Source organism: Telmatherina bonti (assembly GCF_933228915.1).
Source record: "Telmatherina bonti genome assembly, chromosome: 11".
NCBI classification, from domain to species: Eukaryota; Metazoa; Chordata; class Actinopteri; order Atheriniformes; family Telmatherinidae; genus Telmatherina; species Telmatherina bonti.
Window position 1 is genome coordinate 3,033,900 of NC_136629.1, and position 19,091 is coordinate 3,052,990.

A 19,091-nucleotide genomic window follows, 5' to 3' on the forward strand; every position below is an offset into this window, starting at 1 on the left:
TACTAGGAAGGAGGCTGAGATATGTGGTATGAAAACCATCCAATCAGGATTTATCGGCACATAGAGTAAAGGTCCTTCCTGTCCGCTACGGGATGCTACACCTGTGGATCACACATGAGGGTTGGTATCTGATCTTTAAGTCCGTCGCTAAGGCAAACGACTACTTTGGAAACATACCACCATCTTTAGGAAACCTTCCTCCAACGCCGACTTTATGCTACAATAATCTGACATTTTGATGAGAGGACAGTTGGAGACTAGCTGTCTCCTTCCTTTCACCCTCCTTTTTATCTTAATTTCTTTTTACACTCTGTCATTGTTTAATATTTTCATTTATTACTGATTTCTAAAATCTTCCTTCAAAACTCCAGTATTACTGGTGTGACAGCATCTGGCCCTGCTCTAATCTCAAAAACCATCAAGGTAAAATATTCTCTCCGCCAACAAAATTTGATTTTCAGTTCAGATGGCTGCAGTACCATGAAGTTTCTGGAGGGAAAAAGGAAGACATATGAAACAAGTGCATTGATAAGGTGGAGGCATTTATAATATGGAGTTATAATAAACACAAATCTAAATGTATTTTGACCAACTGAACACTACTGAAAAGAGATGAAATGAAAAATGCTTTATTAATCCCCAAAGGGAAATATTGTAGTATATAATAATAACTAGAGGAGGTCTTGTTCCGGAGGCTGATGGCTGCTGGCAGGAATGATCTTCTGTATCTTTCAGTCTTACATCGGACCTGAAGAAGCCTCTCACTGAACACACTTTGTTGTTTCATCACTGTGTTGTGGAGAGGGTGTGAAGAATCCTCCATCATCTTCATCAGCTTGTGCAGCATTCTTCTTTGGACAATCAGCTCCAGCGGCTCCAGAGTTACTCCAAGCACAGAAGCAGCTTTCTGGATCAGTTTGTTGATTCTCTTCAAGTCTCTGGTTCTGATGCTACTACCCCAGCAGATGCTGCAAAGCTGACTGCACTCTCCACAACAGACTTATAGAAGATATGCAACATCTTGGTGCAGACGTTAAACCATCTCAGCTTCCTTAAGAAGTACAGTCTGCTCTGATCTTTCTTGTAGATGTAGTCAGTGTTGCATTTCCAGTCCAGTTTGTTGTCCAGCTGAACTCCAAGATACTTGTATTCCTCCACCACCTCCACCTCCTCTCCCAGGATGGAAACAGTGCTTTGTTTATTCTTCTTCCTCCTGAAGTCAACAATCATCTCTTTTGTTTTGCTGCTATTTAATATGAGATGATTGTCACCGCACCATTTAACAAACTGACTGACCAGTTCTCTGTACTCTGCTTCTTGTCCATCCCTGATACACCCCACAACTGCAGAGTCATCAGAGTATTTCTGCAGATGACAGGACTCAGAGTTGTACTGGAAGTCTGAGGTGTACAGAGTGAAGAGGAATGGCCAGAGTACAGTTCCTTGTGGTGCACCAGTGCTGCTGACCTCCATCTCAGACACACAACCTTTCAGCCTCACAAACTGGGGTCTGTTTGTGAGGTAGTCATAGATCCAGGTGGTTGTGGAGGTATCCACCTGGAATTTATGGAGCTTCTCACATAACAAAGCAGGCTGAATGGTATTAAAAGCACTGAGAAATGAAAGAACATGACCCTCAGAGTGCTGCCTGAATGGTCCAGATGAGAGTGTGCTCTCTGGAGCAGGTATATGATGGCATCTTCAACCCCAAGTCCATTACGATATGCAAACTGGAATGGGTCCTGAAAGGTGTTTACTTGCTTGTTGAGGTGAGCCAGTAAGAGTCTCTCCAGGACTTTCATGATGTGAGATGTCAGGGCAACTGGTCTGTAGTCACTTGGTTCAGCTGGTTGTGTTTTTTTAGGCACTGGAACAAGGCAGGAGGTTTTCCACAGCACTGGGACTCTATTTTGTCTCAGACTGGTGTTGAAAAGGTGCTGGAGAATCGGACATAGTTGTTCTGAGCAGGTCTTGAGAACTCTGGGACTGACACCATCTGGACCTGCAGCCTTGTTCTGGTTCAGTTTCTCAAGTTGCTTCTTAACCTGATTGCAGGAGACAAACAAGGTGGAGGTCTCAGGATGTCCTGATGTGGAGGGAGATGAAGCTGTGTTCTGGTCCATGACTGAGCTGCAGGATGACAGATTGGAGGCGTGACAGGAAAGCAGTGGGCTTATGGAGGGTGTGTGGTCTGTTGGGCTGGAGGTAGGGGGTGAACTGAACCTGTTGAAGAATATGTTCAGCTCATTAGCTCTGTCCAGACCTCCATCAGGCTGGTCCCCCTTTAACTTGAAGCCGGTGATCTTCTTCATTCCAGACCACACATCCCTCAGGTTACTCTGCTGGAGCTGACTTTCTAACTTCTTCCTGTAGTCCTCCTTGCACTTCTTAGTTTGTGTTTTAAGTTGTTTTTGTGTTGCCCTCAATAACTCCCTGTCTCCATCCCTGAAGGCTTTCTTTTTGATGTTCAGCAGCTTTTTCAGGTCACTGGTGATCCAGGGTTTGTTATTGGGGAAGCACCTCACTGTTCTTGTTGGGACGATGCTGTCCACACAGAAGTTTATGTAATCTGTCACACACTCAGTCATGGCGTTGATGTCGTCTCCATGAGGTTCACAGAGGACGTTCCAGTCTGTAGCCTCAAAGCCTCCTCTAAGAGCATCTTCAGCTTCAGCAGACCAGATTTTGATAGTCTTTGTGATGACTGGTTGCTGCTGAACGATGGGCTTGTAGGTGGAGGTGAGAAGAACCAGATTATGGTCAGATCTTCCTAAAGGAGGCAGGGCAGAACAACTGGATCCATTATTCATATTTGCATAAAATAAGTCCAACATCTTATTTTCTCTGGTGGAGCAGCTGACAAACTGCTGGAATGTTGGTAGAGTTGCAGAGAGAGAGACGTTGTTGAAGTCTCCGGAGATCGCCATGAATGAGTTTGGATGCTGTGTTTGTAGCCGAGCAACGACGGAGCTGATGACGTCACAGGCTGTGTCTGGTGCGGTACCAAGTATTATATAAACCGCTACCAGAATAACACAGGTAAACTCTCTGGGTAAATAATATGGACGGAAGCTCACAGCTAACAGTTCCATGTCCATTGTGCATATCTTCTCCTTGACAGTAACAAGTCCAGGATGACACAAACGCTGGTTAACCAGCACTGCAATTCCACCACCCTTTAGCTTTCCGCTGTGTTGTCTACTGCGGTCTGCACGGACCGTTTTAAAGCCCTGTACAGACACATTACAGTCAGGGATGTGTTCATGCAGCCATGTCTCGGTGAAGCACATAATACTGCACTCTCTGTATTCTTTCTGAGACCTTGTTAGCATCTCGAGCTCGTCCGTTTTGTTAGCTAGCGATCTCATATTACCCATGACGACGGTCGGGAGAAATGGTTTAAATCTCCATCGCTTTCTCCTCTGTCTGACTCCCGCTCTGCATCCTCTTCTCTTTCTTTTCAACTCCATCGGGATTTGATGTGTTGTTTTACTGATAATCCTGATTTGGGAGAGTTTAATTAGTTGATCCCGATTGTAAACAAGTCTTTTGTTGCCATGGAGACTCATCATAACAAGCCTTGAAAGAGCAAAAATATGCAGAAAAATCTTCCTTGCAGCACACCCTCCGAACAGGCATGAAATCCTCAGAAAAAAATACCTAATTTGAGGTCATACCTATGTGAGAAGACTTTGTACTTTAAAAGAAAATCAAGATAGCAAGTCAGAGCTTCTACAATCTGCTGCCAACAGACGGCGCAATCCAGAATGGAATTGGAATAAAATGGAATTTAAGGAATTGGAACTTTACCACCGTGGAAATCTGGAAGAACACCGGAATCACAATGATTAACATCCCAGTATAATGACGTAACTACAAATAAGATTCTGATTCGGTGACCAGGGCGAGAGGGCGGGCAAACTGTTTCCATGGAGACTGTAAAAAGCCATGGGGTCAGGCGGCCTTCCCATACACTCCAGGAACATTAGTACCTCATCTTCTTGGGATGTTTATGAGTCAAAATAAACAGGAATACTACCCCCATCATTACGATCTGGAGCGATCGCTCTCACATTGAAACCTCCCTCTGATAGAACGTTGTATCGTTGACATCATGTGACACCAAAGTCTCATGTAAAGCCATGGCGAAACGAAGGGTAAAAATATTCCCACAGCTGATCCGTAATGACCAACAGGAGTTTGTTCAGACCGTGAAGGTTTCCATCACATGCATTTCCCAGTAAATTTGAATCTTGTACCAAGGAGGACTAAGCGGATAAAAAGGTATGGTGGATGATCATACTTGGTTTTATTCATTTAATTTGTTCTTGACACAAAGTATATTTCTTAAATTGAACCAATCCTGCATGGTTTATCTGCCTCTGCACAACTTTTACATATTAAAATATTACCAGTTATGTCATTTGTAGTCTGTATAATTTTTCTGATTTGTTTTTATTTATTTACTTGCATGGGTGCAGGTAGGAGGATAAATATATAATGCTTAAAACTAAATTGTTCCATGTTTGTCATTCATGGTTGTTCAGAGTTTATGTTTCTTTAAATGGCACAAATCAATAAACAAATGCAGCATAATGATGTCATAGATGGCTGGAAATATGTCAGGAGTGGAATGATTAGGAAGATGTGCAAGTACATCAGGACGGACTGCTTTTTACCACAAGTACCTCTCTTGTTCAGGTTGCTAGCATCAGCAGATTCAGCTGAACTCTTTGTCCTTTTTCTTGTCTTTCTGTGAGACTTCTCAGGCTCCAGCATGGACACATCCATCTGCCAAGAGGTGAAAAAATACAAGAAACACAATGAATGAGTGGAAAACCACTACTGTTTGTGTTTCATCTCGCTGCTAACGCAGATGATTTAACTGCTTCAACTCAGAGCTCCTGTACAGGTTCAGCATATGATCCTACATTCCACACAGACAGCAGACGTAGGAAGCAGCAATGCTAACATGTAGCATAGCATCATGCTAAGCTAAAAGACTCTACCAGCTTCAGCATCCAAACCAAATACAGTTCAAACCCCAAACAGAAAACATGATCATGAAACTGTCGGATCACTTCTCCACATAAACAAAGAGTTGTATAAAAGCAGAGACTCTTCTGGTTAGAGAGACGTCTGTCTCATCACTGTGGGACAGAAACTCTGCCAGCTAGCAGCCTCAATCACACACCATGTCTTACTGTAGCTGCTTTTATTCCAGCTGTTAAAGCTAATGTGTCTCCTGTGCCTTTGTTTGACACGAATCGTTTAGGTCCTGCTAGTTTCCATGGAGATGAATGTACTGCTAGTTTCCACGGAGATGAAGGTCCTGCTAGTTTCCATGGAGTTGAAGGTCCTGCTAGTTTCCACGGAGATTAAGGTCCTGCTAGTTTCCACGGAGATGAAGGTCCTGCTAGTTTCCACGGAGATGAAGGTCCTGCTAGTTTCCACGGAGATGAAGGTCCTGCTAGTTTCCACAGAGATGAAGATCCTGCTATTTTCCACGGAGATGAAGGTCCTGCTAGGTTCCACGGACATGAAGGTTCTGCTAGTTTCCATGGAGATGAAGGTCCTGCTAGTTTCCATGGAGATGAAGGTCCTGCTAGTTTCCACGGAAATCATGGTCCTGCTAGTTTCCACGGAGATGAAGGTCCTGCTAGTTTCCACGGAGGTGAAGGTCCTACTAGTTTCCATGGAGATGAAGGTCCTGCTAGTTCCCATGGAGATGATGGTCCTGCTAGTTTCCACGGAGATGAAGGTCCTGCTAGGTTCCACAGAGATGAAGGTCCTGCTAGTTTCCATGGAGATGAAGGTCCTGCTAGTTTCCACAGAGATGAAGGTCCTGCTAGTTTCCACGGAGATGAAGGTCCTGCTAGGTTCCATGGAGATGAAGGTTCTGCTAGTTTCCATGGAGATGAAGGTCCTGCTAGTTTCCACGGAGATGAAGGTCCTGCTAGTTTCCACGGAGATCATAGTCCTGCTAGTTTCCACGGAGATGAAGGTCCTGCTAGGTTCCACGGAGATGAAGGTCCTGCTAGTTTCCATGGAGATGAAGGTCCTGCTAGGTTCCATGGAGATGAAGGTCCTGCTAGGTTCCACGGATCCTGCTAGGTTCCACGGAGATGATGGTCCTGCTAGTTTCCACGGAGTTATATAATACCTGGTACCGCACCAGACACAGCCTGTGACGTCATCAGCTCCGTCGTTGCTCGGCTACAAACACAGCATCCAAACTCATTCATGGCGATCTCCGGAGACTTCAACAACGTCTCCCTCTCTGCAACTCTACCAACATTCCAGCAGTTTGTCAGCTGCTCCACCAGAGAAAATAAGATCTTGGACTTATTTTATGCAAATGTGAATAATGGAGGTCGATGAGCCGTGCTTGGTCTGGTCCCTCCCCTAGACACCTGTTTGCCATGGGTGACCCTACCAGGGGCATAAAGCCCCCGACAACATAGCTGCTAGGATCTTCGGGACACACAAACCCCTCCACCACGATAAGGTGACGGCTCATCGACCTGCATGATGATGACCAACCTGGGCATGAATGTTCCCTTGCCTGGACGCGGGTTACCGGGACCCCCCTCAGGAGCCAGGCCTGGAGGTGGGGTACGAGAGCGAGTGTCTGGTGGCCGGGCCTTCGCCCATGGGGCCCGGTCAGGCTTAGCCCGAAAGGGTTACATGGGCCCCACCTCCTGTGGGCTCACCATCTGCGGGAGGAGCCGCAGGAGTCGAGTGCAATGTGAGCTGGGCGGCAGCAAGAGGCGGGACCCTCAACTGGTTCCTCTCCATGCGGAGGAGCAGCGGCTCTACTCTGATCTCCTCCCGGATGACCGAGCTCCTCACCCTATCTCTAAGGGTGAGCCCGGCCACCCTGCGGAGGAAACCCATTTCAGCCACCTGTATACGAGATCTCGTTCTTTCGGTCACGACCCACAGCTCATGACCATAGGTGAGGGTAGGAACGTAGATCGACTGGTAAATCGAGAGCTTCGCCTTCTGGCTCAGCTCCTTCTTCACCATGACAGACCGGCGCAGAGCCCGCATTACTGCAGACGCCGCACCGATCCGTCTGTCAATCTCGCTTCATCCTTCCCTCACTCGTGAACAAGACCCCGAGATATTTAAATTCCTCCACTTGAGGCAGGACCTCACTCCCGACCCGGAGAGGGCAATCCACCCTATTCCGGCTGAGGACCATGGTCTCAGATTTGGAGGTGCTGATTCTCATCCCAGCCGCTTCACACTCGGCCGTGAATCGCTCAAGCGAGAGCTGGAGATCACAACCAGATGAAGCCAACAGGACCACGTCATCTGCAAAAAGCAGGGACCCAATCCTGAGGCCACCAAGTCAGATCCCCTCAACACCTCGGCTGCGCCTAGAAATTCTGTCCATATAAGTTATGAACAGAATCGGTGATAAAGGGCAGCCTTGGCGGAGTCCAACCCTCACTGGAAACAAATCCGACTTACTACCAGCAATGTGGACCAAGCTCTGACACCTGTCGTACAGGGACCGGACAGCTCGTACAAGGGGGTCCGGTACCCCATACTCCCGGAGTACCCCCCACAGGAACCCCCAGGGGACACGGTCGAACGCCTTCTCCAGGTCCACAAAGCACATGTAGACTGGTTGGACAAACTCCCATGCCCCCTCCAGGACCCCAAAGAGGGTATAGAGCTGGTCCACTTCCGTGACCAGGACGAAAATCACACTGCTCCTCCTCAATCCGGGATTCGACTATCCGGTGGACCCTCCTCTCCAGGACCCCTGAATAGACCTTACCAGGGAGGCTGAGGAGTGTGATTCCCCTGTAATTGGAACACACCCTCCGGTCCCCATTCTTAAAAAGGGGGACCACCACCCCAGTCTGCCAATCCAGCGGCACTGTCCCCGATGTCCACGCGATACTGCAGAGGTGTGTCAGCCAGGACAGCCCCACAGCATCCAGAGCCTTAAGGAACTCCGGGCGGATCTCATCCACCCCCGGGGCCTTGCCGCCAAGGAGCTTTTTGACCCCCTCAGTGACTTCAGCCCCAGAGATTGGAGAGTCCACCCCTGAGTCCCCCAGCTCTGCTTCCTCATCGGAAGACGTGTTGGTAGGATTGAGGAGGTCTTCGAAGTATTCCTTTCACCGACCCACAACGTCCCGAGTTGAGGTCAGCAGCTCCCCACCTCCACTGTACACAGAGTTGATGGAGCACTGCTTCCCCCTCCTGAGCCGCCGGATGGTGGACCAGAATCTCCTCGAAGCCGTCCGGAAGTCTTTCTCCATGGCCTCGCCAAACTCCTCCCATGCCCGAGCTTTTGTCTTGGCGACAGCTGAAGCCGCATGCCGCCTAGCCTGTCGGTACCCATCAGCTGCCTCCAGAGTCCCACAGGCCAAGAAGGCCCGATAGGACTCCTTCTTCAGCTTGACGGCATCCCTCACTGCTGGTGTCCACCAACGAGTCCTGGGATTACCGCCACGACAGGCACCAACGACCTTACAACCACAGCTCCGGCTGGCCGCCTCAGCAATAGAGGCACGGAACACAGCCCATTCGGACTCAATGTCCCCCGCCTCACTCGGGACATGGTTGAAGTTCTGCTGAAGGTGGGAGTTGAAGCTCACTCTGACGGGGGACTCAGCCAGACGTTCCCAGAAGACCCTCACAACACGTTTGGGCCTGCCAGATCTGACCGGCTTCCTCCCCCACCATCTGAGCCAACTCACCACCAGGTGGTGAGTGACAGGTGGTGACAGCTCCGCCCCCCTCTTCACCCGAGTGTCCAAGGCATGTGGCCGCAGGTCCGACGATACGACTACAAAATCCATCATCGAACTGCGGCCCAGGGAATCCTGATGCCAGGTGTACATATGGACACTCTTATGTTGGAACATGGTGTTCGTTATGGACAATCCATGACGAGCACAGAAGTCCAAAAACAAAACACCATATGGGTTCAGAGGGGGGGGTCCATGCCTCCCAATCACTCCCCTCCAGGTCTCACTGTCATTGCCCACGTGAGCATTGAAGTCCCCCAGCAGAACAATGGAGTCCCCACAAGGAGCACCCTCCAGCACTCCCTCCAAGGACTCCAGAAAGGGTGGGTACTCTGAACTGCTGTTCGGCGCATAAGCACAGACAACAGTCAGGACCCGTCCCCCCACCCGGAGGCGGAGGGAAACTACCCCTTCATCCACCGGGGTAAACCCCAACGTGCAGGCACCAAGCTGGGGGCTGATGAGAATGCCCACACCTGCTCTGCGCCTCTCACCATGAGCAACTCCAGAGTGGAAGAAGGTCCAGCCCCTCTCAAGGGTTCTGGTTCCAGAGCCCAAGCCATGCGTCGAGGTGAGTCCAACTATATCTAGCCGGAACCGCTCAACCTCGCGCACAAGCCCAGGCTCCTTCCCCACCAGAGAGGTGACGTTCCACGTCCCTAGAGCCAGCTTCTGCAGCCGGGGATCGGACCGCCAGGGTCCCCGCCTCTTGCTGCCGCCCAGCTCACACTGCACCCGACCCCTACGGCTCCTCCCGCAGATGGTGAGCCCACGGGAGGACATTTTAATGTACTTTTTAATATAAAATCTTGTGTTATCTGTTATGCGTTTTATATTTCCGTACTACTGCACACCAATAGTAGCATAAAAATATGGTATCAAAGTGATTCCATGCTATTAATGAAGGTTTCAATCCTTTTCTGTTAAAATAATAATATATCTGATTTATTATTAACAAGAGCTGTGAGACTTCTTTTATGGGAACTTAAATCACACACAAAAAATACCAAAATAAAAATATTACGCCTTGCACAAAACTGGCAACGGCCTGGGGGCGGGCCCCCGATGGTGAAGGGGTTAATTAGCTGGAAAGAAAAATAAAAGATACTCACTCTATGTAACGACAAATCTAAACCAAAATAAACAAATTATATTTAACCCTTAATCCTACATAACCTCTGATTAATACATACCTTTGTTGTTGTGTTAGAAGAGTCCTCTTCACACAAGTCGATAAGGATGCTGTTCTTCAACGGTCCTTTTCCTTTGTCAATGAACCAGCCTCCAGGGGACACCCGCCTCCCTGATTCTGGAGGTGGCTCAGGTCTGTGGGCCGGACTGCTAACTGCATTCCCCCTCCGGTACAGAGCCGTTACCGAGCTGTTGGGCTTCACATGGCAAAAAGCAGCAAAAACTTTGATTTCCAGTCATCACAGAGTGCAGGTGTCAGCAGTGTCAGGCCTTAAGAGTATCTCCTGTTGTACAAGTTGTAGCATACATCCAGGTAAAAAGACCATGGCAAAATCACCATGAGATCAAAAACACCAGGAAACAATCAGCAGTTTCCAGTTGGCCTTTCAGCTCCTTCAATCATCATTTTTAGTCCTACAGGCTCAAAGTTAGCAAACACATGCCGAGCGTAGTGCTGGATCTCCTGCGCTAGCTCCCGCACGCAAGTTAACCATCATCACTAATTTATAGGCCTAACCAACAAATCAGTTCCTTCATTACACTTCTCTACAGATCAAATTTTTTAAATCATTTAGAAGAGGTTCAACTACATACAAAGTCCACAATTTGTAAGAAATTCAACCTTGACAGATGTTTTCTTACTGTGTTGTGCAGAACATGGTCATCGCTGTCTGATGAGTCCTCTGATGTGCTGCTGATGTCTCTGCAAATGCACAAAAATCAACTTTTACATCCTATTATTCTCAGAATGCACATAGTACACAGTATATATAAAGTACTACCACAGAGCTCGATACCAATGTGAGGGGAAGGTCCCGAAGGCCATGGGCCCGGCACAACCCCCTGTATCCACATGAACTGTGGCACCTGGCTGTGGTCCACACACACCCTGGACTCACCACCTCGCTGGACTCCGTGTCGTCTCTTATCTGTATTCGTGCTTATGTGTACATGATATTTTTTCCAGACTGCGCCCCCATGAGGCACAGTCTGGTGGTACCTGTGTTTTGCCCTCTACCCTGAATCCTAATGTCCCGCCGGCTGCAGGGGCTCCGTTTATGACCTGATCTCTTATTACTGTTACGTGATTGATTGTTAAACCGTGGACGGGTGGTACAGGAACCTTAAATTTCCCCTCGGGGATGAATAAAGTATTCTTGATTGGTTGACTGAAAACACTAGGCCTGTGAAAGTTAACATGCTCATGTGGTAACTTTCACAGGCCTAGTTTCCAACAAGGCCTGCAATGAGTTTGCCAAATTCCTCACAGACAAAATCCAGAATATTAGATAAGCAGTTGGTTCATCATCAGCAGGTTCAGGAAATATACTGTGTCCACTGAAAACTAGGTCTGGCCAATGAACGGATTGTAATCTCAGTACGATCTGGGTTTCCAACGATGATAAAAATAAAAGGGTGTGATTATTTTTCTCTCTGCAGTTTCCTCTCCTGCTGTCTTCAGCTGCTAATCGAGCGTCTCTGGCGTTGCAGCACTGTGCTGTAAACTCCTCCCACAGCCGCTTTGCTTTCATTCAGACACTGTTGCCAACTTGGTGACTTTCTCTCTAAATCTGGAGACTTTTTTTGTTAAAAGCGACAAATCTAGCAGCTTTTACTGGAGTTATTAGAGACTTTTCTGGTGTTTTGGCGACTGACTTGAAGGCACATATTGTTCTGCAGTTACTGTAAGGAAGGAGCAGCGGGAGCCTCTCCCGTCCTAAAGCACTCCCAGGCGGCCAGTCTCAGTCGGCTCCGGCTGCAGGTCAATGTAGAATAACTGCAGTAGGTTGTGGAAGTTCACCTAAACATAGTTTATACCGTTGTCAGTGACAACTGGCCGCATTATTTTCCTATACATAGTTCGGCCAGTTAAACACTGTAATATCCCTCCGTTACGGGGCGTTACCATAGCAACGCGTTAACCAGCTGGTTCAGATCAGCCGTCTTTTAACAGGTGAATGAGAGAAACGCGCTGCAGCCTGACAGCGGTTGTTTGGTATAAAATGTACATCCAGGCCAACGTAAAATAGTTCCTATATAAGCGGTAAAAGAGGATTAAACAACTCAGAACCGTACATTAGACGGTTATAATGTACGACACGGAGTCTAGAACACCGCGACGCACAGCGTTGTTTATAAATACTGGATAATTGTGTTAAATTATCCGGATCTCAGTTTCAGTCTAAATAATCGTGATTATAACTTTTGTCACAATCAAGCAGCCGTACTGAAAACCAGTTTAAACATCATGACACATTTTTATCCCATTAACAGATCTTGTGTCAGCTGGACTCTTGCAGTTTGGAAGTCGTTCATTTCTGGCGTCTTCCCACTAAAAACAGCTGTAATCAAGTTATGTGAAAAAGAGACAATCTGGACAAGACACAAACAAACAACTACAGGCCGATCTCAAATCTTCAGTGTCTGCGCTGTTTCCTCAGTTTATTGTTACTGTTGCCGTATCTCCAGTGGTTCTGTTGGGTCTGCTAAAGACGTGGGACCTGGTTTGTTAGAAAACTTGGGGTCTCGGCTCTAAAACGTCAGACCCCGGACCGGGGGAACCGTTCATGCGGGTGTCGTTCAGTCCGAGTGTGCGTGAAGCAAAAAGAGCAGCGATGAAAGAGACGCAGCGGTTCAACACCTCTATTTCCCTCCAGTTGTAAACATTTGTTCATAAATACAAAATGATAGAAAGAAAATAAGCTGCTGCTGATTTATCTGCGTGTGTGTGGACCGCTTCCATACTCTGTGTGTGCATGCGTGCAGCGATGCGTGTCTGGTAGAACATACACTTATTACAGTCGCAGGACTAATGTGGGATAAAAACTTCTTGTTTGTCTTTATTAGTCTGTCATGTGATTGTGATGGAAACCCAGCAGCTCTTCAGATGAAGAAGGACCAGCTCCTTCCAGAGGATGAGGAATGTGGTATTTTCTGTTACCATAATATGACACGCTTTGTGGTGCAGAGTAGACAAGCACGACACCAGGTTGCGTATTGCGTGTCCCCTTGTTTATTGTCGTAGGTTCGCGGCCAAAACACAACAGATCCACAACAACCGGATCACACTTGCCACTCGCCATACTTCCGCCTAAGAGCGGGCACTATTTTATATAAGTATATGTGCGCGGCACTATATACTACAAGGAAGAGGGACAACAGTTTAGTTTATTTAGGATCACCATTAGCTGTAGCAAGCTACGGCTATTCTTCCTGGGGTCCGGCACAATTATTACATTAAAAAACAAAGACTTGTAAAAGTTACACTGCACATCAGCTCTTCACATACATTTGTATTTATAATAATTATCACCAAACCCTTGTAATTATGATTTTTATAGATACCTGTACTTTTGAAAAATAGTCTTTTTGTAATATTTTAAAGTTCTTAAGGTCAGTGGTTAATTTAATGTTCTTCGGTAGAGAATTCAATATTTTCATGCCTCTATACATAACTGTTCTTTTTATGGCATCTGATGTTGCTTTAGGCAAGCTAAAATTTCCATCTTTTGCATGTCTTGTGGTATATTGGTGATTTCCAGCACTAAAAGTAAGGTTATTAAATAAAATAACAGGTAGTTTTAATACAGATATATTTCTAATTACAACTGTCAATGAATTTAAGAGTCTGTCTTTGACCAACAATCAGTTAAGTTTCTGATACATTGTGATGACCTTTGTCCTAAAATCGCACTTCAGTACCGTTCGGGCAGCTTATTTTGTACATGTTGTAGCCTGTCTAACACCTCCCATGTGCAATTTGACCAAACGACTGGACAGTAATCTAGTTGAGATAAGATCAGTGATTTAATTATCGTTTTGAGGATGTTTTACATAATAAAAGTTGAATGTCTTCTTATAATTGAGATACCCCTACCCATCTTTGCAATCATATTATTTATGTGTTTTCTCCATGATAATTTGTTATCAACTGTCACTCCTAGAAGTTTGGTCTCATGCACATTGTTTATGGCATAATTGTTGATATTAATGTTTAATACAGGATTACTTCTTAACTGATGCATTGACCCCACAATCATGCTGTTTATTTTTGATATATTTAATACCAACTTATTTGCTTTCACCCATTTAACCACTCCTACTAGTTCTTTATTCATACTACTTTCTAATTCATTATTTGTTCTTGCTGATGTAAATATAGTTGAGTCATCTGCATACATAACTATCTTAGCTCTTTCGAGTAATGTAAGGTAGATCATTTGTGAAAATTGAAAATAAATAAGGACCGAGACAGCTCCCTTGATGTACACCACATTGGACAATATGATTGTCCAATATGATTGTCTGAAAAAGAGCCAATAAAGTATACTGTTTGTGTTCAGTTAGTTAGATAACTGTAAAACCACGTAAGTGCAGATTGTTCAAAGCCATAACAGGCAAGTTTTTCTAGTGGTAGATGGTGGTAAATTAAATCAAACGCAGCTGAGAAGTTTAAGAAAACAATCCCTACCATATTCTTCCTTTCAATAAGCCAGTCATCGGACATACTTATTAGCACTGTTGTTGTAGAGTGAGCTTTTCTGTACGTATGCTGAGAGTGACAGATTATGTTATTGGTTGCTAGATAGTTATTGACTTGTTCATATACTTCAATTATTTTCCCTAGCACAGGTAATAGACTTATGGGACGACTATCTGAGCTAGAAAATGGTGCTTTCTTATTTTTTGGTAATTGTATTATTTTCGCCATTTTCCAGGCTTGCGGACAAACAGACAATGTAAAACTTAAATTAATATTATGGTTAATTGCAGGAGAAATTTGATCTGCAACCAATTTAAGAAGCCTACTGTCCAACCCATCAACACCCCGTGGTTCAATTTTGCAGTTTTTTAAACATTCCTTTACCTTTTGTGAGTTGACACTTTCTAATTTGAACCTGGACCTTTTCCCCTTCATGTTTTCATTCCTTATTGATAAGATATTTCCTCTTACTTATTAATAAGGAATGAAATAATGAAATAAGACATTTCATCCCCTCCCTGAGCCGTCACCTTATTGTGGTGGAGGGGTTTGTGCGTCCCGAAGATCCTAGCAGCTATGTTGTCTGGGGCTTTATGCCCCTGGTAGGGTCACCCATGGCAAACAGGTGTCTAGGAGAGGGACCAGACCAAGCACGGCTCATCCACTCCTATGATGAACACAAACCTGGGCAGAAATGTTCCCTTGCCCAGACGTGGGTTACCGGGACCCCCCTCTGGAACCAGGCCTGGAGGTGGGGTACGAGAGTGAGCGTCTGGTGGCCGGGCTTTTGCCCATGGGGCCCGGTTGGGCTCAGCCCGAAAGGGTTACATGGGCCCCACCTCCCGTGGGCTCACCATCTGCAGGAGAAGCCGTAGGGGTCGGGTGCAGTGTGAGCTGGGCGGCAGCAAGAGGCGGGGACCCTGGCGGTCCGATCCCCGGCTGCAGAAGCTGGCTCTAGGGACGTGGAACGTCACCTCTCTGGTGGGGAAGGAGCCTGAGCTTGTGTGCGAGGTTGAGCGGTTCCGGCTAGATATAGTTGGACTCACCTTGACGCATGGCTTGGGCTCTGGAACCAGAACCCTCGAGAGGGGCTGGACCTTCTTCCACTCTGGAGTTGCTCATGGTGAGAGGCGCAGAGCAGGTGTGGACATTCTCATCAGCCCCCAGCTTGGTGCCTGCACGTTGGGGTTTACCCCGGTGGATGAAAGGGTAGTTTCCCTCCGCCTCCGGGTGGGGGGACGGGTCCTGACTGATGTCTGTGCTTATGCGCCGAACAGCAGTTCAGAGTACCCACCCTTTCTGGAGTCTTTGGAGGGAGTGCTGGAGGGTGCTCCTTGTGGGGACTCCATTGTTCTGCTGGGGGACTTCAATGCTCACGTGGGCAATGACAGTGAGACCTGGAGGGGAGTGACTGGGAGGCATGGTCCCCCCCTCTGAACCCATATGGTGTTTTGTTTTTGGACTTCTGTGCTCGTCATGGATTGTCCACAACGAACACCATGTTCCAACATAAGAGTGTCCATATGTACACCTGGCATCAGGATTCCCTGGGCCGCAGTTCGATGATGGATTTTGTAGTCATATCGTCGGACCTGTGGCCACATGCCTTGGACACTCGGGTGAAGAGGGGGGCGGAGCTTCAACTGATCACCACCTGGTGATGAGTTGGCTCAGATGGTGGGGGAGGAAGCTGGTCAGATCTGGCAGGCCCAAACGTGTTGTGAGGGTCTGCTGGGAACGTCTGGCTGAGTCCCCTGTCAGAGCGAGCTTCAACTCCCACCTTCAGCAGAGCTTCAACCATGTCCCGAGTGAGGCGGGGGACATTGAGTCCGAATGGGCTGTGTTCCGTGTCTCTATTGCTGAGGCGGCCAGCCGGAGCTGTGGTTGTAAGGTCGTTGGTGCCTGTCGTGGCGGTAATCCCAGGACTCGTTGGTGGACACCAGCAGTGAGGGATGCCGTCAAGCTGAAGAAGGAGTCCTATCGGGCCGACTTGGCCTGTGGGACTCTGGAGGCAGCCGATGGGTACCGACAGGCTTGGGTGTGGGAGGAGTTTGGCGAGGCCATGGAGAAAGACTTCCGGACGGCTTCGAGGAGATTCTGGTCCACCATCCGGCGGCTCAGGAGGGGGAAGCAGTGCTCCATCAATACTGTGTACAGTGGAGATGGGGAGCTGCTGACCTCAAATCGGGACGTTGTGGGTCGGTGGAAGGAATACTTCGAAGACCTCCTCAATCCTACCAACACGTCTTCCGATGAGGAAGCAGAGCTGGGGGACTCAGGGGTGGACTCTCCTATCTCTGGGGCTGAAGTCGCTGAGGTGGTCAAAAAGCTCCTTGGCGGCAAGGCCCCGGGGGTGGAGGAGATCCGCCCGGAGTTCCTTAAGGCTCTGGATGCTGTGGGGCTGTCCCTGCTGACACGTCTCTGCAGCATCGCGTGGACATCGGGGACAGTACCGCTGGACTGGCAGACTGGGGTGGTGGCCCCCCTTTTTAAGAAGGGGGACGGGGGGGTGTGTTCCAATTACAGGGGAATCACACTCCTCAGCCTCCCTGGTAAGGTCTATTCAGGGGTCCTGGAGAGGAGGGTCCGCCGGATAGTCGAATCTCAGATTGAGGAGGAGCAGTGCACCATTCGTCCTGCCTCCAATGGAGGAGTTTAAATATCTCGGGGTCTTGTTCACGAGTGAGGGAAGGATGGAGCGCGAGATCGACAGACGGATCGGTGCGGCGTCTGCAGTAATGTGGACTCTGCGCCGGTCTGTCGTGGTGAAGAAGGAGCTGAGCCAGAAGGCGAAGCTCTCCATTTACCAGTCGATCTACATTCCTACCCTCACCTATGGTCATGAGCTGTGGGTCGTGACCGAAAGAAGGAGATCTCGTATACAGGCGGCTGAAATGAGTTTCCTCCGCAGGGTGGCCGGGCTCTCCCTTAGAGATAGGGTGAGGAGCTCGGTCATCCGGGAGGAGAACAGAGTAGAGCCGCTGCTCCTCCGCATCGAGAGGAACCAGTTGAGGTGGCTCGGGCATCTGGTCAGGATGCCTCCTGGACGCCTCCCTGGTGAGGTGTTCCAGGCACGTCCCTCTGGGAGGAGACCCCGGGGAAGACCCAGGACACGCTGGAGGGATTATATCTCTCGGCTGGCCTGGGAACGCCTCGGGATCCCCCCGCAGAGTTGGCAAATGTGGCTGGGGAGAGGGAAGTCTGGGCTGCTGCCCCCGCGACCCGACCCCGGATAAGCAGCAGAAGATGATGAAGATACTTCATTACTTAGGTTAGGCATACTTTCTCTTTTTTTTCCTAATTTGGTTATGAAATAATTATTTAAATGTTTCGCAATTTCTTTAGGCTGACTATATTCCACATTTTTTAGCATAATTTCCTGCCTCCTTCACTCTATTCTCATAATAACTCTTTTTCCTCTTTCTATTTAATTTAGCCCCACAGTTTCTTGCTTTCCTGAAGTGATCCCAGTCTTCTCTATTTCCAATTATAATCGCGTTTTTTTTACATTTGGTCTCTCCTCTTCATCGCTTCTTTTATTTCTTTATCCAACCAGGGTGTTGTTGACTTCCTGACAGTAAACTTCCTCCAAGGTGCATCTTTATCCACCACAGGGAAAAACAAATCATTGAACTTAGACGATCAGGAGTCCTTGCTGTAAACACTGCAGACCAACATATTTTCCTCACATCATTAATGAAAGAATCAGGATTGACTTTAATGTTTCTCACTACTTTGATCAGATTATGGTCGCTACAGCCAACTGGAATAGATCATATCTTATTACGCGTTTCAGGTGAATTTGTGAAAAATGATCAATACATGTGTCTGTTCTTGTGCCATCTTGTCCTACACAGATCCTTGTTGGCTCATTTATAATTTCCATAAGTCCACATGCATTTGTTCCTGTTTGCATCTTATTCTTCAATTGTCATGATCCCTGTTTGTTCAGTGTTTTATGGTTAATGTCTTGTGCTTACTATGGTCTTTCTTTGATCACTTACCCCTGTCTCTGTTTCAGGTCTGATTGCCCCATCCAGTCTAGTCTGTGTCTGCCCTTCCCTGATTGTTTACACCATTCAAGCCATATTCAAGCCATAGTTTTGGATTGCTACTGGTTAAATAAACCGTGTTCTGTTTCCCACTGGATCTGTCTCGTGCATTTGAGTCCCAGCTCTGTCACGTCTCTGACATCAATGGACAATTTTGAGCAAACCAGTTTATGTTAAAATCTCCCATCAGACAGATATCCGTACCCACCATTGTAGTTTTATCTAACATTTCACAGATTTTGTCAACATATTCACTGTTAGAATTTGGTGGTCTGTAACCACAAAATTTCAAGACCTTACTGCATCATATCTGTGTTTTCACCGGTAAATGATCCTAAACATAAAAAGCTACTCCGCCACCAGGGGCGGATCTACCGGGGCGGCATGGGGTGGCAATTGCCACCCTAACCCAACACCTTACCACCCTAGCTGGCAACTCAGAAATCGATGTATATTTCTAGTAAATCGCGCACTTGCGCGAAGCTCTGATTTCCGACTGTTTTGAACGCACCATGAGGTGACGCACCTGCAACTGTTTTGTTGTGAGTGGCGCGAATCAAAGCAGAGGCTACTCGGACAGAAGTCGGCTGC

The 19,091-nt window shown here is 47.4% G+C and overlaps 1 protein-coding gene across 1 annotated transcript in view; it reads right to left on the reverse strand.

Moving 5' to 3' along the window:
• The window catches only part of nvl (nuclear VCP like), a 91,237-nt gene that overhangs the window by 10,732 nt on the left and 61,414 nt on the right, over positions 1–19,091 (reverse strand). Inside the window, exons 6-8 of the mRNA XM_079249346.1 lie at positions 10,608–10,668; positions 9,968–10,162; positions 4,689–4,791 (exon numbers count right to left, since the gene is read on the reverse strand). Coding sequence (XP_079105472.1) covers positions 4,689–4,791; positions 9,968–10,162; positions 10,608–10,668 — 359 coding nt within the window. The remainder of the gene's footprint in view (positions 1–4,688; positions 4,792–9,967; positions 10,163–10,607; positions 10,669–19,091) is intronic.